Source organism: Oryctolagus cuniculus, chromosome 14 (genome assembly GCF_964237555.1).
Source record: "Oryctolagus cuniculus chromosome 14, mOryCun1.1, whole genome shotgun sequence".
NCBI classification, from domain to species: Eukaryota; Metazoa; Chordata; class Mammalia; order Lagomorpha; family Leporidae; genus Oryctolagus; species Oryctolagus cuniculus.
In genome coordinates, this window is record NC_091445.1 from 57,506,473 (window position 1) to 57,533,278 (window position 26,806).

Sequence of the window (26,806 nt, forward strand, 5' to 3'; positions counted from 1 at the left end):
CTACCATGAGGAATAGATGAGAAAATAGGTGCAGAGCTCTCGTACAGTATCTGGCAACTAATAGGCATTAAAATGTCTACAGAATCATATTCCAAAGCAATCCAACTTTATATTAATGTCAAATGAACTTGGGTGTTGCTGACTTCTATTGGCTCTCCATATGATACTCTCATTCTCCCTACCTCCCTTGATAAATTACAAGAGCAGGTGCTCTGTCTTATGCATCAATCAGCATGACACATCCACAGTACCTACCCCTGACATAGTACAATCTATTTGTTTAATGAATGAAATTGATTAAGTAATCTAAAAACAATGTAAAATTTTCAATATTCCCTAGAAATAACTTCCCTGTCCTTTTCATAGACAAGAGTACTCCAGCAGCAGGCTTATAATATTAAAACTCAGCTATAAAATGACCTTAATCAAAGGTCCTTCTCCTTTTCTAAAAAAAAAAAAAAAAAAAAATTATTTATTTATTTGGAAGTCAGAGATAGAGAGAGAGAGAGAGAGGGAGAAATGGAGAGAGATCTTCCATTTGCTGGTTCACTCCCCATATGGCCACAACAGCCAGGGCTGGGCCATTCCAAAGCTAGGAGCCACGAGTTTCTTCCAGGTCTCTCACACAGATATCAGGAGCCCAAACACTTGGGCCATCTTCCACTGCTTTTCCCAGGGCATTAGTAGGAAGTTGTATTAGAAGTGGAGCAGCTGAGACACAAACCAGCACCCATATGGGATGCAGGCATTGCAGGCAGCAGTTTTACCCATTACTCCACAATGCCGGCCCTGGGCTTTTTCCTTCTGGGAAGTCATAGACCCTATTGGGAATCAGATAAAATCTGGGGACCATCTCTTCAAAGGAATGGACATAAAAGCATGCACATGAAAATTCCCATGGAATTTCAGGGAAGTTAACGATATATTGATGGTTATTAAGCAACTTTAGTTCCTAACATCAGCTGATCTAAAATGCAATATAGCCTTCTCAGTATATATAATTATAATCATCTTACAGCTTCCACGTTTAAGCACTGCTGTTCCAATTAATTTTTATTTACTCCAACACTCTCCTTACAAGCTCAAAGTCTTCTACTTTTTAGAATTATCAGATACATTTCTCATTTAGGATGCTTTTATTAGCAAGTAAGAGGAAATCAAACTCAAACTGATTTAAATAGTGTAAGTATTTGATTATTTATTACTTAAGTCCCAAAGGAAAGTGGGCTTGGGACATGATTTGACCTGATTCTAGCTGTTTCTCTGTCATTTTCTATCTTATTCAGCCTTGTTCTCTGGCTGGTATTTCTCAGATCACAAAATAGTTTCTGCATTTGTGGCTTCACATCAGCACATTCGAGTCCAAGAGAAAGAATGGCAATAGCATAGAATTTCCAGAAAATTCATGTCTGGCTCTTATCTGGACAACTCCTAAACTATTTCCTATGGACAAAATAATGCAAGATTCTAATGGACTTAGTCTGCATAATTTGAAAGAGTCACTACGGCAAGGTCCAGCCAAATCCCACTGTGGGAGGTGGGTTGAAATCAGTCCCATCCAAAGTCATGCTCACTGCCACGTTTTTCTTCAGCCTAAGCCTTACGGTATTTACAAATGTTATGATTACACTATTTCAAAGTGAAGGATCCAAGGATTTTTAACCTGGCATCCTAGTCCCATTCTTCATTCCCTTGATGTGATAATTTTGGACAAACTTAAGATCATGCTTCCTTTTCATGTGTGTGTATCAAGGATCAAAATGGGCCCTTAATTTGTTTCAATTTATGTTTCTATCATTGCAGGCACATTTGTTGTCCAGGTCACTGCTACTGATGCTGATGATCCAACATATGGGAACAGTGCTAAAGTTGTCTATAGCATCCTACAGGGACAGCCCTATTTTTCAGTGGAATCAGAAACAGGTGGGAATTCCTTCTTGATCTTTTTTACAATCTGTAATTTTAATTTTAATCGACATGCTCAGCTGAGCTAGCATATTTTTAGTAAAAATAATGTATGACTGAATTATCTGATTCATCTGTCAAACACCAATGATGTATTTGTAAACATGATGATTCAATCATTTTAATCACGAAATCTGGCAATGATTCTTTCATTCACCATATTTCTTTAGGGTGGGTTCAGAAAAATTATACATTGCTTTCTTATTCCGTCATTTGGGGTGAATCTAAAAGATTAGTTCTTTCTGATAGTTATTTGGACTGCCTACAGATATTTAGAGTCCTCTTGTGCTAGTTTCTTGGTAGGACTGCAGGTCCTATTCCACTAGACAAAGCTATGTGAATTATCTGAGCAAATAAAATGTGAAACTGATACAAGTTACCTCCAAACCTCCAAGAAAAACTTCTAGAGATGGTGCACAGCCTTGCATAATTGCTGGCCAAACTGATAATGAAAACCACTGTTGAGATGGAATCCCCACAGGGGCTGGTGCTGTGGTGCAGCGGGTTAACACCCTGGCCTGAAGTGCCAGCATCCCACATGGGCACTGGCTCGAGACCCAGCTACTCCACTTCCTATCCAAAAAAAAAAAAAAAAAAAAAAAAAGAGAGAGAGAGAGATGGAATCCCCAACCTGGATGTCTTGTCTGCCTGTTATCATGAGCAGAGCTCCCTGCTTGCCTGCTCAGAGCATGAGCAAAAAATAAATTTGAGCTGTGTTATGCCACTGAGATTTTGCATTTTTTGTTATCACACCATTGTCTAGCCTATCCTAACTGATGCAGCCCTAATCAAAGCAGATTGCCTTCAGGAATTATTTTAGCACGAACTAATTTTCTGTTTTCCCCATTAAGTAGCATACTATCTTAGGATTTATTTTTTAGTAAATAATATTTGTATTTTACAGTAAACCCTACCCATACTTTGGCTACATGTTCAAGCATTCATTACTATTACAAATCAAAACCTTCCTAGATTATGAAAACCAGTTAGAAACCTGTGTGTTAAGGAATGCAGTGAACTTGGAAAGAATGCCAAAGAGAAAAAAAAATGTTGCATTGAAAAACCATGAAGATGAAAGATTAGAATTGTTCAACTTAAAGGACAAAATGCTAAGGTGATCTGTATTTCACTACAGAGAAGTAGTATTATTTGGAGAAGAGAAAGCAGCAGCACTCTCACTGAAGTCATGACCATAGGAATAAAATTGACCTGTTGTCTAAAAGTATTCTCGTTAAAGGCAAAAGAAGGTATTTTCAGCTTCATTAGTTGTAAAGCACTGCAATGTGCGATTTTTTTAGAGTTAATTTAAGCATAAACCTTACGTGGAATTTAGGAGAACTTTCAGAATTTCTTTCAGCTCATTCTTTTGTAGCTACTTAACAATAGAGATAAATTTAACCTAACTTTAAAATGTTGCTTCCTGTTGGGACCCGTTAAACTAATGTTCACATCAGCTTCAGGAAAGCCTAAATTCTCTAGGTTCAGACAAGAGATAACAGTGACAGAACTGATACCGTGTTTTCTTAAAACCATAGTTTTGTGGCTTAGAAAATCCTCAGAACATTCATTATAGTAGGTATATTTCAGAAGCAATCAACCAGATCAGTAATCTGAAACTCCAGAGTCAATTTGAGGATATTGTTTTCTTAACCAATTTCCTCATAATGCACCTAAATGTCTTTTATCTAACAGTTACCACAAGATATCCTTATATCATGTGCCAAGTTATATTCTGCTGTTATTGGTGTAACTCTTAATATTTATACTATATACAATATATTCTGTTGCAGGGTTCCACTGTACTTATTCTCATTCTCCTTGTAATATAGGATTTTTTAAAAAAAGTATCTATCTCCCCTATGGGGTTGTAATATCCTTCAATGTAAAGGCTGCACATAAACATCTTTATATCATCATGACATCTGCAGCATTGTGCATATCGTGAGTGACATTCTGTTTGTTTGCATAAATAAATGATTCCATAAAGTATTCTTAATGTATCCTCCTCCACTCTTAAATTTCACTTCCAAAGGTATCATCAAGACAGCGTTGCTCAACATGGATCGAGAAAACAGGGAGCAATACCAAGTGGTCATCCAGGCCAAGGACATGGGTGGCCAAATGGGAGGCTTATCGGGGACCACCACAGTGAACATCACGCTGACTGACGTCAATGATAACCCTCCTCGCTTCCCCCAGAGTAAGAACATTTGATCGAATGGGTCTCTTCAATGCACTTCTGTAAAACTCTACTTCTAAAAGAATATTGATTTTCCATTGTCATTGTTATTGTCAAAATTCGTGGACTTATTAGTAAGACCTGGCACTTTTATTAAAAATGACTTGACAACACTGCTTACACCAGAAAATGTGAACATTTATGTTCTATTGGTAATTGGCTGAGCGATTTTTGATATGGCCATTGTTTAAAAGCAGCATCATTGTTCTATTTTTTCTTATTAAAAAGACTACCACAGACATAAATTTGCTTGTGCAAAACATACGTATACAAGCATGCTGCTATTTGTTAGGAAAAATTTGGCTTTATATTTTGTGAACTTAATCAGGCATGTAATCTCTTAAATCCTCACAAAGCTTTGTAAGGGGAGGATTTATCACGTTACTATTTCTAAAAATACAACTGTGGAAGCAACTATGTCCTTAATCCATTTGTAATCATAAATCATTTTCTACATTATGGCTGAGATGCTGAAAATCATCTTTAAAATCATTAACGCTCATGATTAGAGAGGAAGAAAAAACACTGTGCGTGAATAAAGACTCTGCTATCAAACAGCGCCTTAGACTCTCACAAAGCGCTGCCCACGTGGGAACTAGTTTTAATGTAGGTTTTTCCACCAGGAACAAAATTCCTTTCTGATCATGATCTCCTAAAAAAGTTATTGCAGTCATTAAATAGAAACCCCCTCACCGTATCCCAGCCTCTCTACAAGGTGGCCGGCTACCGCCAGTCTCCTTTAGAATGGAGGTATGCATGCATGAAGTAGAAACAGTTTCCTTTCATGTTTGTCCTGGACCTAGTCCCGGTTAGTTTCTCACAAAAACAGAATCACCACTACTTTCTATGGAACGGGTAGAAGAAAGGTTGCCTGAGCCCTAAAATTTCCGCCACAGAGGCCTGAAATAACAAAATCAGAAATACGTTGCCACAAACCTCCTTTACAATGTGGAGATAGCCTGGGGAGGACAGCGCCAGGACTCACCATCAACGTGGTACCACGTGGATCTGTAACTCACCCTATGCTTCCCTTAGCCTGTGACTTGTTACCGGACAAGGTGCCGAGGCAGGGGAGGGGAGAAGAGGGAAAGGAGCAGATGGCCCTGAAAGAGGGAAGCTGGACACGCAGAGAAGGACCTAGCCTGTTGGATTATTTTGCCAAGGATCAGCATAATGCTCAGGGAATGAGCATTGACGGCATATTCTTCAGTGGTGTCACAGTTTAAGTTTTTTCCAAAACCATTTGTATGAATGGTTGGCAAAATTTAACAGAGAAGAGTAGATCAAGTTTTTTGTTTTTTTTTTTTTTGTTTTTTTTTTTACTTTTTAGGGTTATAAGCACACACTGGCCTGCTAGGTCTTAACTAAAATTCACTTTTTTTCATCTTAAACTAATTTTGTAACAAGGAATATATGAGTATCTATCTACAAACTACAGATTTTGAATTATTAATATTAATACAAATTACATATAAGGGAAACCTTTGCACAGAAAAATACCGTCATAAAGTCTAAAAGAATGAGCAAGTAAAAGAAAAATAAATTAAAAGCTTTATAACCTGATGTATTTAGCTATATCCCTAGTTCTGCAGCTAGATCCAGCTCTGTGTCTGAGTGAAACAATGTCTTTCTTGGGTGCATTCTCCAAAGTGCTGCAATTTATTTCTGCCTCTGGCTATTATTAGCAGTGGCAGAAAGAACTCTTTTAATGAATGCCTAGTAATTGGCTTCAAGTGGCAGTTCAGGTTAAATTCTACTCGCTTCCTTCTGCAACACTATGTTAACAGGGGACTTTGAAACTGCAGCCTTCTCTAGCAGTTCAGTCATTCTGACAATGACGCCATAAACTTGGAAGCCTGTTTACAGGATAACAAAAGCGCTCTCCATTTGCTAGGAAACAGGTCATGAAATAGAGTTATTCTTAACAATCATGTAGGAAAAGATTTGGGGGTAGGTATTTGTACAGAAGTTAAGATACCAATGGCCCATATCAGAGTGCCTAGGTTTGATTCCTGCCTCTTGTTTCTGACTCCAGCTTCTTGCTAACACAGACCCTAGGAGACAAGGGTGATGACTGAAGTAGTTGGGTCCCTGCCACCCACATGGGAGACCTTGGATGGGGTCCTTGGCTCCTGGCTTCAGCCTGGCACAACCCCAGCTGTTGTAGCCACTTGGGGAGTGAACCAACATATGAGATCTCTCTCTCTCTCTCTTTCTCTGCCTTCTCAAATGAACAAATAAGTATATATATTTTTTGACAGGCAGAGTAGACAGTGAGAGAGAGAGAGAGACAGAAAGATCTTCCTTTTCCGTTGGTTCACCCCACAAATGGCTGCTAAGGATGGCGCGCTGCGGCCGGCGCTGCACCAATCCAAAGCCAGGAGCCAGGTGCTTCCTCCTGGTCTCCTATGTGTGTGCAGGGCCCAAGCACTTGGGCCATCCTCCACTGCCTTCCCAGGCCACAGCAGAGAGCTGGACTGGAAGAGGAGCAACCGGGACAGAATCCGGCGCCCCAACCGGGACTAGAACCTAGGGTGCTGGTGCCGCAGGTGGAGGATTAGCCAAGTGAGCCAGGGCGCCAGCCACAAAAAAGTATATTTTTAAAAAGTAAAAACTTAGGAGAATAGGTTAATTATTTTGAAGAAAGCACTAATCTGCCTGCCTCCATGGTAATGTTTTTAAACACTGTTAGAAAATGTGGTTTGTCTTTATAATTGTCACCCCCTTATCCACAACCTCACTTTCCAAGGTTCCAGTTACCCATGATCAAGCACTCTAAAACTATTAGAAAAATCCAGAAAGAAATAATTCATGAATTTTAAATAACTTTTATTATAGTTTATTGCTGTATTATAATGATTTTTAATACTAGTTACTGTTGTTAATCATTTACTGTGGCTAATTATAACTTAAATTTTATCATGTCTATATAGAAAAAAACAGAAGACTATGTAGAGGATTGGGTACCAGCTAACTTTAGGCATTTATTGGGGGTCCTAGAATGAAAGCCTGAGGACGAGGGGCTACTGCTGTATTCAGATATAGAACACTTGGTCTGTGCTGGACTCATATCTGTCTGGTAATTCACAGGCACCTACCAGTTTAAAACGCCTGAATCTTCTCCACCGGGCACACCCATCGGCAGGATCAAAGCGAGTGATGCCGACATGGGGGAGAACGCTGAGATTGAGTACAGCATCACCGACGGCGAGGGCCTCGACATGTTTGATGTCATCACTGACCAGGAAACCCAGGAAGGGATCATAACAGTCAAAAAGGTAATGTCAGCTCTTAAATCTCACACGAGTAAATATGTTTACTTCCCTCTGGTTCCCAAGTTACCAGGGGCAATGACATCCCTTGAGATTCTCATTTTACTAGCTACTCTCTTAAAAACACTGATTCAATTACACTGAGCTATCTGGGGTTGGCTTTTGTGGTCTACAGTAATTTTATGCATTTATTAACTTCATACTTTCAATAAAATTTTATGAACAACCTCCTAAGTAAATGAATAATGTAACCAAATGATATATATATATATTTATATATACACAGATACATAAGAATGCATAAGCTAAGTAATATAAGTGAACAATGAATAAACACACAGTGCCAGACATTGATCTGGGTGCTGGCGGCACAACAGTACCTATAGCAGATGGTCTGTGCTCCCACGGGTCTTCAAAGCCAGGGGGGAAGAGACTAAGGAGCAGGTTGACAAATAAACAAATGTCCAACTGCAAGTGTGACACAAGCTCTGAAGGAAGAGCAGTGCAAGCCATGATCAAGATGGCCCGAACAAGACCTAGAATGACCACAAATTTAAATTCAGCAGCAGATATTTACTGCAACCCCTTTAGCTACTAACTGGAAGACAACAATAATTCAGCTTTTATGATCTGAATTGATATTTTCTCTCAAAGGAATCAGCTGTTATTTTACCTCCAAAATCAACCAGCACCACAGAGCAATATACAAAAACTGTGGCAAAAATTACAATAGTGTGCATCAAGCTTCAGAATAATACTAATATTTTTTTCTGATCTTACTTTTATAATGTATGCTGTCCATCTCTCTCCTTTAACACTATCATGTGTTCGAGTAAATATAAGCATAAGTAGATGTAAAAACCAAGAAAAAATTCCCATTAAGCTTTGGATTACACATCTTAGTATCTGGAAACACAATAAAGCATGTTTAAGTGACACTCAGACCAGTGTTTTGTACGAAAATGTAATTAAGAGCCCATTAGTGTGCTTTAACCTTTTTAATTTTCTTGGGACCTTATTAGATTCAAACTGAAATTTTGCCTTGCTGACTAAATCACACTCACTAACATCTTGATGAACTGTGTTTCCAGTGAGCCTTGTCACGTTACCACATGAAACTCCAAGTTATCGAGAAGCATTCAGTTCACTGTAGCTCCACAAAACAGACGTAGATTTCCTAAACGGTGTCCACAGCAGTGATCATTACTTTCTCTAGTAAATAACTAGCCCACGCCCCTATCAGGGTATCATTTGGAACACTGTATTACCCTATGTAAAAAGAAATTTATTTTGGTTTTCTTTTTTTTTGTTTGGTTTTAAATATTTATTTATTCAAAAGGGAGAGTTACAGAGAGGGAGAGAGAGGGAGAGAGGGAGAGGGAAAGAGAGAGAGAGAGAGAGAGAGTCTTCTATCCACTGGTTCACTCCCCCAGAGGGCTGCAATGGCCAGAGCTGTGCAGATCCGAAGCCAGGAGCCAGGAGCTTCCTCCAGGTCTCCCACATGGGTGCAGGGGCCCAAGCACTTGGGCCATCCTCTATTGCTTCCCCAGGCCATAGCAGAGAGCTGGATTGGAAGTGGAGCAGGCAGGACTGGAACCGGCGCCCATATGTAATGCCGGCACTGCGGGCAGTGGCTTTACCAGCTATGCCACAGCGCCGGCCCCAAGAACTTTATTTTGTGGGCGTGAAGAGGAGGAAATCATTATGTAAAGCTGTGGCTCACAGTTCTGGCTGCAACTTAGAAGAATCACTCAGGGTAGTTCTTAGGGTAAGATTGTCGCCTCCATCTCAGAGATGGGTTAATCGTCCAGGGTGGGGCAGGTTTAAACACTCGTTAGGTGCAACTTCAGTCAAACGTCAAAACATCTGACCTGGAATGATCTGCATATCTACCATGTAGCCCTGGTGACTTCCCCCTAGTCAAATATGAGGGTCTTCCAAAAATTCATAGAAAATGCATAGGATCAAAAAATGCATGCCTCTTAAAATTTTTACACCAAAATAAATGTATCTTTTAATTCCATTTTCCATGAACTTTTGTAAGCACCCTCATATAAGGATTTGTTAGAAGAGTCGGAGCAACTGTGACAAACTCCTGCTCCCTGTTCCCCTTTCTGCCCGGTGTCATATCTTGTACCTTGGCTCCCACTGTTAAGTCAACGGCAGGTTTGGTTTCAGGCCCACTTTCATCAGGATCATGTGGTGTCTGAACTCTTTCACAGACTGTGAGTTTCCCTCCTTAGTGGTCAAGGTGTGGGGACAACATCACTCCTTGTCTTTCCCACCTTCGCCTAATACCTCATTCATGTAGTAGATTTTCCTAAGCAATACAATCGCGATTCACTGATCAGTGATCTGCACTGAGCGTGGCTGGTGTCTTGGCTTTCTGCGAGTCGGCCACTGTAATCATGTCACTTTCCTCTCCCAAGCTCCTAGACTTCGAAAAGCAGAAAGTGTACACTCTCAAGGTGGAAGCCTCCAATCCTCACGTGGAGCCCCGGTTTCTCTACCTGGGTCCATTCAAAGACTCGGCCACAGTCAGAATCATAGTGGAGGACGTAGACGAGCCTCCGGTCTTCAGCAAACTGGCCTACATTGTGCAAGTGAGAGAAGACGCTCAAGTTAACACGACCATAGGCTCGGTCTCAGCTCAGGATCCAGATGCCGCCAGGAATCCTGTTAGGTAAGCACTGCACACCGTGCGTCTCCTGGTAAGCGGCAGTCAGTTTGTAGTCAAACAGCCGCCTGTATTTAAGATGATTTTTTTTCTCACCAATTAAACAGTTGTGTTTTCCTAAAAGACTCCTCCAAACTGCACTTTTCACTCTCCTTGCTCACTGCATAAATATTATTTTAGTAGCGATATAAATCTAAACAACACCACTTGAAAGGACAAGGCACAAAAGGAGCTAACAGGAGTTTACTGCTTGCACAGACGTAATGGAAGGTAATGCAGTAGCTGAATGGCTTGAAATTTTGTTTTTAAGGCAGGAGATTTTTCCGAGGTTTGAGATTTCTCAAGGAGTGCTGTGGAGAAACTAACTAGCCAGGCACTAACTTGAGAGCTTGTTTTTCAAGTGTGGAAGAACCTATCATGTAACACTTAGAGGCAGAATTATGCTCCATTTGGATGCGTAAGTTTTCCTCCTGCAGACAGGTAAAAAAACAAGATCTGTTTGATGATGTATGTCTGCGAAATCCTGGAGAAATTAATAGAGCAGAACCCAGATTTATGCTGTGTAGGCAAGCCCTGTTTTCCTTGTGCTTTCCTTACAGCTGAGTTGTAAATCGTGGTGCATGAAACCCTCAATGCTCTTTGGAATCACTGGCACTTGGGTATTCTAGAATCTTCTCAGGAAAATGCTGGAGTCAACCAACCTCCAGCCTTCAGTCAGTAACTTAACTGACAAAATGGGGAGAACATTAAGCCCAGATATTGTGTAAATTTGCCCCATATATAGACTGAAAAGCTACAGGAACTGTTGCTAATGAGTATACAAATGTCTTCTGACCAGGGCACCTGCCGCTGGCCATGCACATTCTAGGCTCTACGGAATCTGGTCAGGTAGTAAGTCCTGATCTCATGGAGTTTGCTTTCTAATTTGGGCAGAGGGAATCCACCAAATTATAAATATGTATTGGAGAAATATATCAGGTGGCAATAAATGCTAAGCCATGAAAAAAGCAGAATATGGAAACAGAGTACCTGTGGCACTGTTTTAGGTAGTGTGGTCAAACTTGGCCTTACAGGAACTCATTTGAGTCAAGATTTGAATGAAATGAAGGCCAGGCTGATGGCTAAGAACAACCAAACCAAGAAGAGCAAAAAGCAATGGTGTGATCTGTTATCAGAGCTTGCATCCGTGTTGGAGGAACAGCAAGGAGGCCTGCACAGTCGGAGGAGGGACTGGTGGGTTGGGAGCCCAACAGGAAGGTGTGGTAGCCGGTGGTCAGTGTGGCAGGTCCTATAGGGCTTTGTAGTCCACAGTACAGTTTAGAAAAGCTATTGAAAAGCTTTGAATTGAAGAATTATCCAAGATTACCTTTGTAAAGGATCACCTGGCTGCTGCATGAAGAGTGTGGTTATTGATATCATTCATATAAATATACTAATAAACATTAATGCATTGTTACAGATAAATAAATTTGAAGCTCCAAGGCAATCATTTTCTAACTTTGTAACTTCTGAGCGCTTTCCTGAAATGAGACCTTATGACAAGCTGTCACAAAAATGCCCAACCTACTTTCAGGAAATAATTTTAAATCCCTGGGCAAACAGATTGGCAGAAAATTATCAGTCTACTGGAATATCTATAAGTTCTTGAATTTGGACTATAGCCAACAAAATAGCCACATGTGAGCTCCGTGGATCAAGTGTCTCTCCATTTACATGTAATATTATTAATAAGGAAGATGAGAGATGGTTTTCACATTAATAGCGCAAAGACTTTAATTTCACATCTATTCTCTCACATGGAGTTTGCATAAAGAAAACGTCTCAGCAAGACTGTGTCAGGGTTCAATTTAAAGTTGCTAATGCTAGAAGTTTACAAACATGAGCTTTGGTTACATTTTTGCTAGATCAACATGTTTTTCATTGAAAGAGTCTATGGCTTCTGGGAATTTGGGTTGTATTTCTTTCTGTCTATAACTACTTTTTATATCAAATGCCATTTTTACTCACTATATTATTCTATGTTTTATGAAAGGAAGTACTTAGGTTGTCGGATTAGGTTGGTTGCCATCTAATTTTGAATCTTTTTTTGCTACCAGCCTTCCCATAGTACATATGGATTTAGTATACAGATATAGATTTAAGGTGAGAAATATGCATAGATATATTAGCATATATGCTTGTTCCAGTGATTTCTTTTATAAGATTAAACTTGTTCTTATACTGGAAAGTACATCCATGCATAGGTTTTGGTTATTCAAGACATATATATTGACCTGCTAGGAGCTAGACAGTATGTTAGGTGTACAATTAACTTGAGAGAATTCTTCCCCCAAATGCTAACTTACTGTTATGCAGGCACAAATCTTTAATTTTTTAATCACATAAAATCATTTTCTGCCAGAAACTCTACCACGAATACTCTTTGATTTCTATGAAAGAAACTTATGTAGCTATAAATACATATTATGAAAAATTTACATGTAAACACAACTTCCTTTCTCCAACTACAAATCCCCCTGAATTGAAGATATGCTAGAAGACAAATTATTTAATTACGGAATGCAATGAAGTCCTAGAAAAAAAGGCAGGAGCTACCTAGCAGAAGATCTGCTGTAATCATGATGAGATTGAGCACTCTGGTCCTGATCCATGATGATCACCATTAATGAGAGTGGATATAAATTGATATAAATTGAGATTACTTTGGAAAGAAAACAACAAATAAGTAAGGCTTTGTGTGCAAGCATCTTTCCGAAACAATGTAGGCATTTTAGGTTTTCCACTAACTTAAAAATCTCACAATTAGGGAAAAATAATATACAATATTAATATTTTATGAACAGCTAATTTCTCCTTGAAATCAAAGCTTGCTGTCACCTAAATCTCACCCCTTAACCTTGATGGAAAAGTGTGATTACTGTTAAAACTTAAAACTATAGGAGGAAGAAAAGATATCTCTGCTGTTTATGATTGTAAAAGCTCACAAACACAATGAGCAAAAAACCTTAAGTTTGACTTTTCTCATGAGGGGAAAGATATGCTTGTAGGTAATTATTAAACTTCTCACAAAGTCTGTGAATACTGAGATTTTTCTTTTTGGTGATTAACTGAATATAATAAATATTTATCATTCTCAAATTAAAAATTAAGAAAGGTAGTGAAGTAAGTTCAATATGGTTACCTAAATTCTTAATAAAGGTTAAAAATAGCTGTTTTATTTATTTCAGTCTTTCTGGTATTAACACATTAGTTTATATACAATGAAACTAAAATTCCAGCACAATTGTGAACTTCATTAATTCTCTTTAAGGTTGGATTTAAATAGTCTACAATAATTCATTGTCTATTTTATTTAGGCATCTACTTAGATGACAAAAATGAATTTTATTATGAAAGTATAGTGTTAATTATAACTTTATATTTTAAACAAAAATAATGACTTGAAATAGAATGTTGGACATTTTATATTATTGAAAATTAATAACTTTTTTTAGAATAGTTATAATAATTCTAGAGTATCTGAGTAGTTAGACCATTTATTTAATTATATTTCTACCAAGCCGACATTTTAAAACTTCCTATCATAGTATTCTTTGAGAATCTAGCTGAAGTGGGAAATGTTTTTCCTAATGGCCTTAACATAATAACTTGCCTCAGAGTTTTCTCTTCAGTGCCTTCTCTCACTCATAAATGTACACATATATTTCCCCTTCCATGGATATTCTAAAAACTAGTAATAAACTTATAACATTTCTCAGAATCTACCAGTCTTCCATCCGTTTCGGGGTAGAAGACTGCCCTTCTTTGGTTTCTAAGATACCACTCTTGGTTGTCTTTGAATTCCTACAAACTCTCTTTTCAAATGGTTATCCGGTTCTTACTCTGCTCCAGGTACTATCCTGGCCCCTGTGGGTCTCTGTGTCCCCTTGGGTCCTTTACATAATCCTGTCCTTAATGTTTTTCTCCCTTCACTGGGCATCACTTTCCAGACAGCTGAGTAGGAAATCTGGGTTGTCAGTCTAATTCTTTATCTCAAGCTGCAGACTAAGTTTCTCCTCCTGGACTTTCTTCAAGCACCTCAGCCCCATCATTATCAAAAACAGAACTCATGAGCTTCCCTAAATCCTGTTTTTCACTCTGTCTTTCCATCAGTTTGTGACAGCACCACCCAACTATTCTCCTCAATTCACCCAGTGACCTTTGTTAAATATCATTTAGATTGTGACACTTCCCTGTTTGGAACCCTTTCATAGATTCACATTGCATTTAGAATAAAGTCCAACTCCTAACCATTGCCAGCCCATTCTTCTGCAGTCTGTGTTTGGATGCCTCTCCAGTCACACCCTCTATCTCTCTTTCCCGCCTCCATGACCTTGGCCACACTAATCATTTTTTGCATCTTTCAAAAGTATGATATTTAAAATAAAATGGATAACAGAAAAATAGCCAATATACTACATAAGCATACAAACACACACATTCTGATGTTCTAAAAGCTCGAGTTAAAATTTTAAGAATTGTGGGGAGCAATCCGGACTAGACTAAGTTACTCGAATTAGGACTTATTCTATGCATCTGCTCTCCCACAATATGGCGCTGGGAGAGAAGTAAACAGCTTCCGCACAGCTGCCTCCAGTTCAACTAATAAACTGTAGGACTTGCTCCTGATTGGAGGAGAGCAGCGTACTCGGCGTGTGGGCAGCCGAGTTAGGATTGGTGGAGGAGGACTATAAAGGAGGAGAGAGACGGCATGCACCAGGAACATCTATGGGGAACATCTAAGGGAACCCGTGCAGCCCCCGAGAAAGCCGGCCGGCGGTGTGCCGCTCCCCTGCGGAAGTGGGGAATGCGGCCAGGGGGAACTGCCCTTCCACGGAGGTGGAAGGGATAGTAGCCAACCCGGGAAGAACCAGCAGCAAACCCGGGGAGGGCCGAGCAGACGAAAGAACAGCGCAGGGTCCTGTGTCGTTCCTCCACGAAGAGGGGGAGCGACATAATGGTGCCGTGACTCGGATATGAAGCCTAGGCAGGGCTTAGTGTCGTTCCCCCATGAAGACGGGGAGCGACAAAGAATCACCATTTAAACTTGATCCAAGTTACATATTTTTAAAAAAGGAACTTTATTGATGATCCTGAAAATCATGTAACTTGTCTAGTGAGTTTACTACTAAGACCTCATCAGCAAACAACTAATTGCTCAGAATACCTTATTTACTGTGAAGTTATAGATATTCAATATGTACTACAAGTAGGAAAAAAACATTTAGCATATATTCCAGGAATAGTTACAGGATGTAAGAACAGCAAATATACAGTCTTTCTAAACTCTACTCTGCATTTTCAGGTATTCTGTGGATCGACACACGGATATGGACAGAATATTCAACATTGATTCTGGAAATGGTTCCATTTTTACATCGAAACTTCTGGACCGAGAAACACTGCTGTGGCACAACATTACAGTGATAGCGACAGAGATTAGTAAGTCCACCCTAGTACAGCCGCTGTCTCTGACTGATGGAGTGAGTGTCCCAGCAAGGGCTGCTGGAGCATGGTGGAAACCAATTACCACGTACTGATGATCCTGCTGCGTCACACATATTGAGGGAAAGGGCCCTCGCATCATGTGCAATTATGTTTCTTCTAGAAATGTGTAGGTTCACTCATTCATAAGTGCAAAGACAACCATGGAAATTCTGCACTAGAGAGACAATAAATTGACATCCCTCCAATGGGATTAAATTGTACTTGTTGTATTTGATTCCTAAAAGCTTAAAAATCAGAGTGTTACCCAAAAAGCTGGGGAGGGGAGATTATGTATGGGGGCGGGACAAAAGAGGTGGTCACATACATTGTAAAATATAGGCATTATTTAGAAATCTTTTGGTGATTCATTCTCCAGCTTTCAACAAAATTTATATTTCAAAATCTTTATAGAAATAAGAGATACAAATCCTTACTTTTCTGTGCTACACCAAAGTAAGCAATACAAACCACTAATTAATCAATAAAATGTTTACAATGAATTTATACTAGTCCCCATGAAACCTAAGGCAAGGAAAACTAGAGGCAAAAGAATGCTTCAAATAAATCAATTATACACAATGAAAATGAATGTGTATTATAAACAATGTAGGAATAATGTACTTAAAGAAACAATGGTATTCAAAATAGTACTTTGATGTTTAAAAATAGACCTAAATAACAGCTTATTTGGGAGGGTTAATATTAAAGTTCTAAAAATTGTCATCTCAGTTGGGTATCCAGTGTGAAATAGTCCACGTAAAATGGAAAACACATGAGACTGTGAAGTGGCTGAAGGATATCGGGTAGAACAATGAAAGACAATACAGACAAAAGCAAAGTGAAAAAGATGCCTCAGTAGACATTTTTAGGTAGGAATTTGCTCTTCAGAGTTTTTGCCAAGGGACTAATGAGGATACCAGTAAGAAAGGACTCTGAGGGCTTTAAAAGCACAAGATTATTTCCCACTGAAAATGAACTTTTTTAAAAAAATTATTTTATTTATTTGAAAGGCAGAGTTACAAAGAGGGAGAGGGAGAAAGAGAAAGAGAATTTCCATCCACTGTTTTACTCCCCAGATGGATGCAATGGCAAGGCTGGAACAGACCAAAGCCAGGGGCCAGCAGCTTCTTCCAGGTCTCCCATGTGGGTGCAGGGGCCCAAGCACTTGGGCCATCTTCCACTGCTTTCCCAGGCCATTAGCAGCAAACTGGATCAGAAGTGGAGCAACCATGACTCCCACTAGCATTGCAGTAGGTGGCTTAACCTATTATGCCACAACGCCAGTCCCAAAATGACCATTTTTAAATAACATCAAGAAATTTTGCTTTTTATTGAAATAGTCATTTCATAAATATTTTAAGCATTGTGCCTGAAAATTTCTTTTTCTAAGATTTAATGTTGCTGAAATGTATTTGAAAAGATTAGTGATTAAGACCTTTTTAACATATTTTTAAAACCCCCACAGAAAAACTGCACATCTCTGTGGGGTACTTTGTGATTTTTTGGTACATGTATATGTTGTATAACATGTATATTATATATTTCTTTATGGTGAAAACATTCAAAATTCTATCCTCTGGTTTTTAAATATAGAAACACACACTATATCAATATTACCTATAGTATCCCTACTGTGCAACTGAATCCCAGAATAAGACTTCTTAAAAGTTCATATTCAGCAGCTCTTTGTGAGAATGGTATGAGTGAAATCACAGATGCCAGAGATCTTAAGAATCCTATTGTCCAAACTTCTGAATGGCTTGTGATATAACAGAAGGCCAGAGCTTGAGTAACTCTGGATCACTCCCTCTCCAGGCCTTTGCACTTGCTCTCTGCTCTACCTGAAGAGCCAGAAATATTCACATGGCTTCATCTTTCTCATCATTCATATCTCTGGTTGGGCAAATGACATCTCATCAAAGGGGTCATCCCTAGGCATCCAGTTCGTCAGAGCACCTCTGTGTCTCTCAACCCCATTTTCTCTCTGTTTAATGTCTCCATAGCATGTACCTTTTGCTGCAGAATACTTTTATGTGTTTCCAGTTTGTCTACTCCCATTAGAACAAAGCTTCAGGAAACAATGTCTTCACTGTGTTCCCTGTGGTCCCAGCATCCCGACTAATGGCTAGCACACAGTAGATATTAGATGATCACTGTTTATTTTTTAATATTAAAACACTTATGAAATAATACATAAAAATTATCATACAGTAAAAACTTCATGAGTCTCTGTGTTTGAACATTTCAGGAGCCAACTTACAGTCTAGGAACTGGTTCCTGTTCTGGGAAAGGCCCTCAGTAGGGCTCCATATCCTGGGCTAAGGGCTGACTTGTTGAAAGCTTTTAAGTATTTATTAAGTAAACAGATAAATGTATGAGTGAAGTGAGTGAGAACGAGCCAAGATTCCAACTCCTCTTACACTAGGATCTGTTCTCCTCACTATCCAGGAGATTATCACAGAAGACAACATACTCATCCTCCACTCTCCAGGCATAAACAAAAAGTTTGTGGAAAAAATGGAATCAAAGGATGTGTTTATTTTGGTGCAAAAAATGAAATCCATAATCCATAATCCATAATCCACCTTTTGCATGAATTTTTGAAGTACTCCTTATATCATTATTCTGGAAGAACACCCTGGGTCTTAGAGTCAGACAGACCCAAGTCTGAATCTAGGTTATATGCCTTACTGTCTCCATGAACACAGATAAATTACTGAACTTCTCTTTGCAACAGTTTTCTTATATATAAAATGGGAGCAATAACTCTATCAACCTCAGAAGTTTATCAGAATGAATGAAGATCACATAGTGAACACCTAGCACAAAATCTAGCACTCAGGCATTCAATATTCAAACTGAAAACCCAAGACAAACAATTTTTTCATCTCCTGCTGGTTTATTCATTTCCAATCTTTTTCCTTTTGGCCATATTTTTCCCATCTGCTTGCTGCCTTGAAAACCTACCTCCACAATGCCTTTCTTTCGATTGTGTTACTTTGGGGTTTATTACACAGTTGTAGTATATCAACACAAGCATTTCTTTCTCCCTGGCATTTCTGTCAGGTATAACCAACTCCAAAAATATCAAGCAAGGGCCGGCACCACGGCTCAATAGGCTAATCCTCCGCCTGTGGTGCCGGCACACCGGGTTCTAGTCCTGGTCAGGGCACCGGATTCTGTCCCACTTGCCCCTCCTCCAGGCCAGCTCTCTGCTGTGGCCAGGGAGTACAGTGGAGGATGGCCCAAGTGCTTGGGCCCTGCACCCCATGGGAGACCAGGATAAGTACCTGGCTCCTGCCATCGGATCAGCACGGTGCGCCGGCCGCAGCGCACCAGCTGTGGCAGCCATTGGAGGGTGAACCAACGGCAAAAGGAAGACCTTTCTCTCCATCTCTCTCTCTCACTGTCCACTCTGCCTGTCAAAAAAAAAAAAAAATACCAAGCAATCTAATTTTACTTTCTTGCAATCACATGGGTACTTAATGCCCTATAGCACCTAGAGCAGCTTTGGAGAATTGGGCAGAAGAATGAGTGAATGAATATTATTTAAAGGAGATTGGCGAGCAGCATACAAATGCTTATTTCTTTCTCTTGTATGTGACAGATAATCCAAAGCAAAGTAGCAGAGTACCTCTATATATTAAAGTTCTAGACGTCAATGACAATGCCCCAGAATTTGCCGAGTTCTACGAAACCTTCGTCTGTGAGAAAGCAAAGGCAGACCAGGTGAGTTTCCTAGGAAGGAGAGACGGATTAATTTAGCCCTTCTAATAATTCAGGTGATACACAGAGCTGAGGGCTAGTTTTGAATTATCTATGAAGGGAATGCTAAGAAAATTAATACTATAAATAAGAACGAGTATGAGTGTTTAACTTGTGTAAGAGAGCAAACAGTTTTTAAGAACTGGAAGTTCATCAGTCTCCAAGACAGATGCAGATTCCAAATTCATCTTAACTTTCATTAAAATAGATTAGTCGCAGCTTTATTGGAAAACTCTTTATTGGTGAACAGATAGTTTAATTACCATATGTACTTGAGAGTAATAACTGGAATATATTTTTGCAATTGCCTATAATTCATAGTTTCACTTATTTACATTGCCCATCTGTACAAGTAATACAAATTCATGAGTGTTTTACTATTTTACACATTTGTCCCTACCTGCAATAAGTCTTTGCTGCCAGTAATATACAATTATGTCACAGTTTATTCACTGCTAAAGTACAGGAGCAAGTGGGAAGCTGCAGTTAACTGTGTTTTGTATCTTCATTGGCTTTTTAGCTTTTTGCCATCTGATAGCTTCTGTTTATGCCAAGATTGCTTTTCTGAACAGGCTGTCCCAAGGAGTGCCCCTATTTTGTTAGGTTACAATGCTGTCATAGATCATTGTGATATTGAATCTACTGAATCACTCTAAGACCATGTTTCTCCACCAGGGTGATTTTGCTCCCTAGCAATATGTGGGAACATCTAGGCACTTTGATGTTCACACAGGACAGCCCTGAACAACAGTTATCCTTTCTATACAGCTTTCTAACCCATCAACTTTTTCTAATAGAGCAGATTCATTGTATTGTTTCAAAGGCTATTGTTTTTAATTAAAATTTAAAATCCTTCAGTTAAGCAATTTACTACAAAACTGCGTAAGAAACATTATTGAGTTAGCAAAACTTTATAGTAGCTTTTTGGCTTTTCTTATAGTTGATTCAGACCCTACGTGCTGTTGACAAGGACGACCCATACAGTGGGCACCAATTCTCATTCTCATTGGCCCCTGAAGCAGCCATTGGCTCAAACTTTACCATTCAAGATAACAAAGGTAAACAAGCTCAAGTTACCTATAGTTATCTATAGGATCCAAATCTCTGTGTGTGTCAGTGTGTGTGTATACACATATATTTCCCATCATAATTGATCCAATACATGATGCCACATCCACACAAATTCACCACTTTGCTTTCTGGTTCCAGACAACACCGCAGGAATCCTAACTCGGAAAAATGGCTATAACAGACACGAGATGAGCACCTATCTCCTGCCTGTGGTCATTTCAGACAACGACTACCCAGTCCAAAGCAGCACTGGGACAGTGACTGTCCGGGTCTGTGCATGTGACCACCATGGGAACATGCAGTCCTGCCATGCTGAGGCCCTCATCCACCCCACGGGACTGAGCACGGGGGCTCTGGTTGCCATCCTTCTGTGCATCGTGATCCTACTAGGTAAACTGCTTCTCCCTGCATCCTATCTCCCCTTGGTGAGGGGCACACACTGTTACTGTGACACTCTAGATTTTTCCGTCTCCCCCATTAAAGCTTACAGCCTGCTCTAGGTGAGTAGAGTCAAATGCTGAGAATCTGTGTTGTTCAATTATGAACTCATTTTTGCTTGAAAATGGCTTTGGAGAATGAACAGATGTGAAACTTACCCATGTCTTTGCTTGCCCTGGGAATCATTCCGCCAAAAGAATCTCTTGTTTATCAGACTGGGAATGAATCTCAGAAGGATTTAAGGGCAATATAAATATGCCCTTTTCATTTCATTTGTTGTTTAATATTTAACTTAGCAAACATTGTTAAATTTTAAAAAGTGAAAGTCACCCGGCATGGAGTATATGGTGAAGGCCCTTTCTACAAAGGTAAAGTTTAAAGATCAATGGGAGAGTGGGAAGAGGAGTGTGATGACTTTTTCTCTTTCCTACAGGAAAAAAAAGTTATGAAATTTTCTATAGCCTGGTAGACTTATTTTAATCCACCCACGTAAATGACTACCTTATTAGCACTGCTCTCTGATTGCCACATAATGTCTATTATACTCATATCTCAGACTCTCAACACTAAATAACTGACTAAGAAGATAAATCTGGGATGCCAAAGAAAGTGAAATTCATAGCCCAACAATGATTTCAATGTAATTTCTACCACCAGCCAACAAATTAGCTCTACATTGAACTCAAATTGCCCAAAAGGTCTTTGACCTTTTGGGAGCTGAGAATACAAATGTTACTTAATAAAACCCTTACAAAAATAAAAGCAAGATCTGTAAAACTTATCTACACAAAGAAAAACAGAGTAAGAAGTTGGAGTTAACCTAGATGACCAGGAGGAAAACTTTTCTGAAAAGACGATGACAGAATGACATTGAGAAGCATCAAGGAGGACCTACATTTCTCCAAGAAAAGAACAAACGCCAAGGGATCCCTGCTCAAGAACTTCACATTCCCATTCCACCTCGCTAATTATAGCAGAAGCCTTGAAACTCAACCAGAGAACTGTGATTCTCTTTGTCAACTAAGATTTGGGAAAAGTATTTTAAGATATGAGGATAAATAAAAACTGACAGTGTGCAAAGACAAATCAGTGTTTCTAATGGTGTGAGTCTGCAAAAATTCCTTTGGAGAAGGGCATGAATGTTCTTTTTGATCAAAAGGGTTCTTTTTAGGCGCCCTACATTGGTGGGGAAGTCCTCAAGTAGTAGCCCTGTGGTGATCCATGGAAAGAGAGTGGATCCTCATCTGAGGGAGATGTTTCTTCCTTTCCCTCATCATCTATCCATTCTATCCTCCCCTTTTTCTTCCAACCAACTCTATCTTCCCTTTTTACTTCCCTCATGCCATGAATTCACTGTCTCTTCACTTCTGCTAATTGGCCTCAGTGCCACCCACATCCTGTCTGGTCTCTCTGGAAAACGTTACCTAATAAAAAAGGAGGAAAATGGAATTTAACCTTTACCAGGTTCACACCATAGGCCAGACAGGGTGCAAGGTGCTTTGCAAATTTTTTTTCATACTTAATCCACAGAGCCATCTGGTGTATATTTATCTGCATCTTAAATATGAAAACTGAGTCCCCAGGATGTGGAATCACGTAGCCAAGTCACACATCTAACAGGTGGTAGGACTAAGTTCCAAGCTAGCTCTTCTCTCACAAAGAAGCAGGGCTTCCAAACTGTGCTCTATGTTGTGAAGTTATAGAAGGCAAGTCAATTTCCAGACGTGAAATGGGACAGCTGAAGAAAGAGGAGATGAATCTGAGAGTCTGTAAGAGAAGAAAAGCACATTGATATTCAAGGAAATCTGGAGTCAAAAAAGTGGATCGTGTGGCATCTGGTATTTTACAAAAATAAAACAACAATAGAAATAACTAACCTACTACATCTCATGTCCATATGGTGCTTTAACATTGGCAAAACTTTCAGATTAACCAGGATACTTCAAAAAGTTAATGGAAAAATAAAATTAAAAGATAAGTTTAGGGGCAGCCATTTGATCTAGGGGTTGATGCTGGTTAAGACATGTATATATCACATCAGAGTATTTGGGTTTGATTCCCAGTTCTGACTCTTGAATCTAACTAATATAGACCCTGACTGGCAGCAGTGATGACTCAAGCGTTTGGGTCCCTACCACATGACAGAACTACTTTGAGATCCCAGCTTAGGGCTCCAGCTCTTACCCAGCCCCAGCAGTATTGGCATTTGTGGGATGAATCACTTAATGGGGTGCTATTTCTCTCTCTCTCTCTCATTTTTTATTTATCAAATACATAATTTTTAACTTTTATTTAATAAATATAAATTTCCAAAGTACAGCTTTTGGATTACAGTGGCTTCCCCCACCCCATAACTTCCCTCCCACCTGCAACCCTCCCCTTTCCTGCTCCCTCTCCCCTTCCATTCACATCAAGATTAATTTTCAATTATCTTTATACACAGAAGATCAATTTAGTATATATTAAGTAAAAATTTCAACAGCTTTCACCCACACAGAAACACAAAGTGTAAAGTACTGTTTGAGTAATAGTTATAGCATTAATTCACATTGGACAACACATTTAGGACAGAGATCCTACATGGGGAGTAAGTGCAGTGACTCCTGTTGTTGACTTAACAATAGACACTCCCGTTTATGGCATCAGTAATCACCCCAGGCTCTTGTCATGAGTTGCCAAGGCTATGGAAGCCTTTTGAGTTTGCCGACTCCAATCTTATTTAGATAAAGTCATAGTCAAAGTGGAAGTTCTCTCCTCCCTTCAGAGAAAGGTACCTCCTTCTTTGATGGCCTGTTCTTTCTGAAGATATCTCACTCGCAGAGATCTTTCATTTAGGTGTTTTTATTTATTTATTTTTTCCAGAGTGTCTTGGCTTTCCATGCCTAAAATACTCTCATGCACTCTTCAGCCAGATCTGAATGCCTTAAGGGATGATTCTGAGGCCAGAGTGCTGTTTGGGACATCTGCCATTCTATGAGTCTGCTGTGTATCCCACTTCCCATGTTGCATCGTTCTCTCCTTTTTTAATTCTATCAGTTAGTATTAGCAGACATTAGTCTTGTTTATGTGATCCTTTTGACTCTTAATCCTATCATTATGATCAATTATGAACTGAAACTGATCACTTTGACTAGTGGGATGACTTTGGTAAAATACATAATTTTTTAATAAATTAAAGATAAGTTTATTTTGGTGCAAAAAATTTTGAAATCCATGCATAGTTTTTAATGCATAGATTATATGCATTTTCCTGAAACTTTCTGAAGCTCCTGTGTATGCATACACTTTAAAATTTTTCACATCAAAATAAACTTATTATTGGAATCCTAGTTCCCATTAACTTTTTGAAGTACTTTGGTATTAACTCATTCCTGACAACAATGTGGAGTATTGTGTTATCACTTTTCTTTTATACATTTAAGCTCATATAGATCTACTGGTCTTCTAGTTTTATGATGGCATTTGAACACAAAATGGCCCAAGATCCCTGGTCTCTAAAGGTAAATCTTATTGCTGTCCTCTAGTTCCAAGAGAATAGAGGAAAGAGAAGCTCAATCCTTGGTAAAGGCACCTTATCAATGCATTACTTTCCTGTTTTTGCTTCATGTGCTTAGAAATCGCGCTCTCAAGTTTATAAAAGTTTACCTGAGAAACATCTACCTTCTAGTTAATTACATTCTCAAGAAATTCTGTTCAAGTGTGCATCAGGCTTATAAGAAAATATGTGGGCAGTTTTAGCTGTCAAAGAATTAAGTCATGACTAAATGTCTTTGAATTTTTGTACCCTTTCTTTTCAGGTGTGCATATAACTAAAATTAAAAACATAGGTCCCCAAGCTGGAGAAAATTTAAGAAATGATAAAAGGCTGCTATTCTGCCTTAAATGACTGAAAGAGCCCATGTGCAGCACAGCTGAATTCTTGGAAAGAGAGTTGGCTTGATGCTCTTCTATAATCCCAAAGGCCATCCTTACTTACAGCCTTCTGTTTTGCAAATCCATGCCATTGGACACACCAGAAATAAGAATAAATGGTAGATCATGGGCATCCCTCTGCCCAAGGCCCTATGGTTCCCTGCCCCCCAATTCCCACTTCCCAGCATAGAGGTGAAGGGTATACAGAAGCCTCCAAGGGTCCAGGGGAAGGGTCCACTCTCTTCTCTCCACCACTGCCTAGTTCCCTCTAGCCAGTCACAGGAATCCTGGGTTCTCCTCAAACACACCAGGCACACATCTGGGGTCTTTCCTCTTTGCCAGAAGAAAGCTCTTGGATAACTCTTCATGTCTCTGCTCAAATGATGTGAAATTTGCCCAAAAAGCATAGACTTCCCCTCAAACACACACAGAATCACTCCCCACCTTCCTTATTCTGCTCTACCTTTTCTTGTTTATGTTCTACTCCTCATCTTCTAATACCTTCCTTGTTTATTGTTTACAGCATTTGTTTCACATCTCCATCCAAGTGCTGCCTCCACCACCCCTGCCCACCCTGTTAGGGCAGGGCTCTTCCTCAGTTGTTTTCCATTGACGGTGCCTAGAACCATACAGGGTGCAGAGTACTCACTACATACTATGTTTTGAAAGAATGAATGAATTCCTTCAGTGGATGTGACAGATGAGATGCCAGGATACCCTCTGGCAGCAAAGTAGCGTGTGTATATTTATACAACCACACACTTCAAAATGGCAAAATTGCATTTCCCTTGGAAACAGTCTATAACCCAAACATGCTTCATGCAACACTCTTAAGAATGTGGGTGTTTGAGTCTGACCAACCTACATTTGAATGACATCTCAAAACATCAATTTCCTCTTATGTGAAATGGGGTTATAATGATGGCACCTGCTCTGTAGAGTTGTTACAATGAAGAAATGAGATTCAGCATGTGAAGCACTTAGCACAAAGCTTGGCACACAGAAGGCTCTCAAGAGAAAACCAGTTACAACAATTCATATCATTAATGTCTGAAATTGTAATGTATACACATGTAGGTATGTATACACCCACTATTAGATAGGCAGATATGCTTACCACAAAGAAGCCATTATTCTGTGGTTCTTGGTGTGATAATTCAATTTCCCTGGCTCATAAACCCTGGGCCATGTGATGGGTGAGACAGTAAAGAGATGTTACTGGTATTTCCTATCATAAACTTCCTTGACAAACCCAGGTTAACAATGCATTTTCTTCCCTGGGTGGCATTTTTCCCTTCAAGCTGTTGCTTTGTTTTTATCTTCCCACCCATACATTTCTAGATAGATGTGTCTTTCTACCAGTAGCTAGCTGTGTCTTACTCACTCAACCAGCTGTGAAGAAAGATCAGGAATTATTTAAACATAATCTCTGCTTTGCCTCTAATTTGAGTTAGGAGGGGAAAAAAATCAAAAGAAGAAACAATCTGGGCAGCAAACTTATGAAACATGAACCTTTGAAAAATAAAATTCTCATTGCTTTCTGGGTCTCTCTAAGTATTACCTGTAACACTACTTTATATGTTGGGAAGATGTGCTAATACTCATATCTCTACTTTGTATGCAAATAGTCATATCTCTACTTTGAGTTTTAAACTAATTTAACACTTGTCTCAGAAAGTAGAAAAGAAGGCATAGTGCAAAAGTTATTTTAGATGTGGAGTTATGCAAACCCTTCAACACATCCCTGAAGGTGCCAGCCTTGGCCGCATAACCAGTTTCAGAGCTTTTTAGGTGTTCGGCATAATTTGCACTCTTCTCACGGTACTTTTACGATGGCTGAGCTTTCTATTATCATTTTATTTTACCTTACCTTGAAACTGGCTTGCCATTTCAAAGCAAAAGGAAACTACTGACAAACTATGACAATGTTTCATCCTCTCC

General features: G+C 39.3%; 1 protein-coding gene and 1 long non-coding RNA gene across 6 annotated transcripts in view; one reads left to right on the forward strand and one right to left on the reverse strand.

Annotated features, from left to right (window-relative positions):
* Window positions 1-26,806, forward strand: part of CDH6 (cadherin 6) — a 144,176-nt gene that overhangs the window by 111,088 nt on the left and 6,282 nt on the right. For 2 of the 4 annotated variants that reach the window (XM_008262090.4, XM_002714096.5), the window contains exons 4-11: window positions 1,804-1,923; window positions 3,998-4,165; window positions 7,295-7,482; window positions 9,906-10,159; window positions 15,498-15,634; window positions 19,287-19,408; window positions 20,385-20,502; window positions 20,654-20,905. In XM_008262090.4, coding sequence (XP_008260312.1) covers window positions 1,804-1,923; window positions 3,998-4,165; window positions 7,295-7,482; window positions 9,906-10,159; window positions 15,498-15,634; window positions 19,287-19,408; window positions 20,385-20,502; window positions 20,654-20,905 — 1,359 coding nt within the window. Of the gene's footprint in view, window positions 1-1,803; window positions 1,924-3,997; window positions 4,166-7,294; window positions 7,483-9,905; window positions 10,160-15,497; window positions 15,635-19,286; window positions 19,409-20,384; window positions 20,503-20,653; window positions 21,016-26,806 lie in introns of all 4 variants that reach the window. The other 2 variants (XM_051853547.2, XM_051853546.2) reach the window with 2 other exon arrangements.
* LOC138845173 (uncharacterized) overlaps window positions 1-26,806 on the reverse strand; it is a 196,232-nt gene that overhangs the window by 86,532 nt on the left and 82,894 nt on the right. The gene's annotated exons all lie outside the window — the stretch shown is intronic.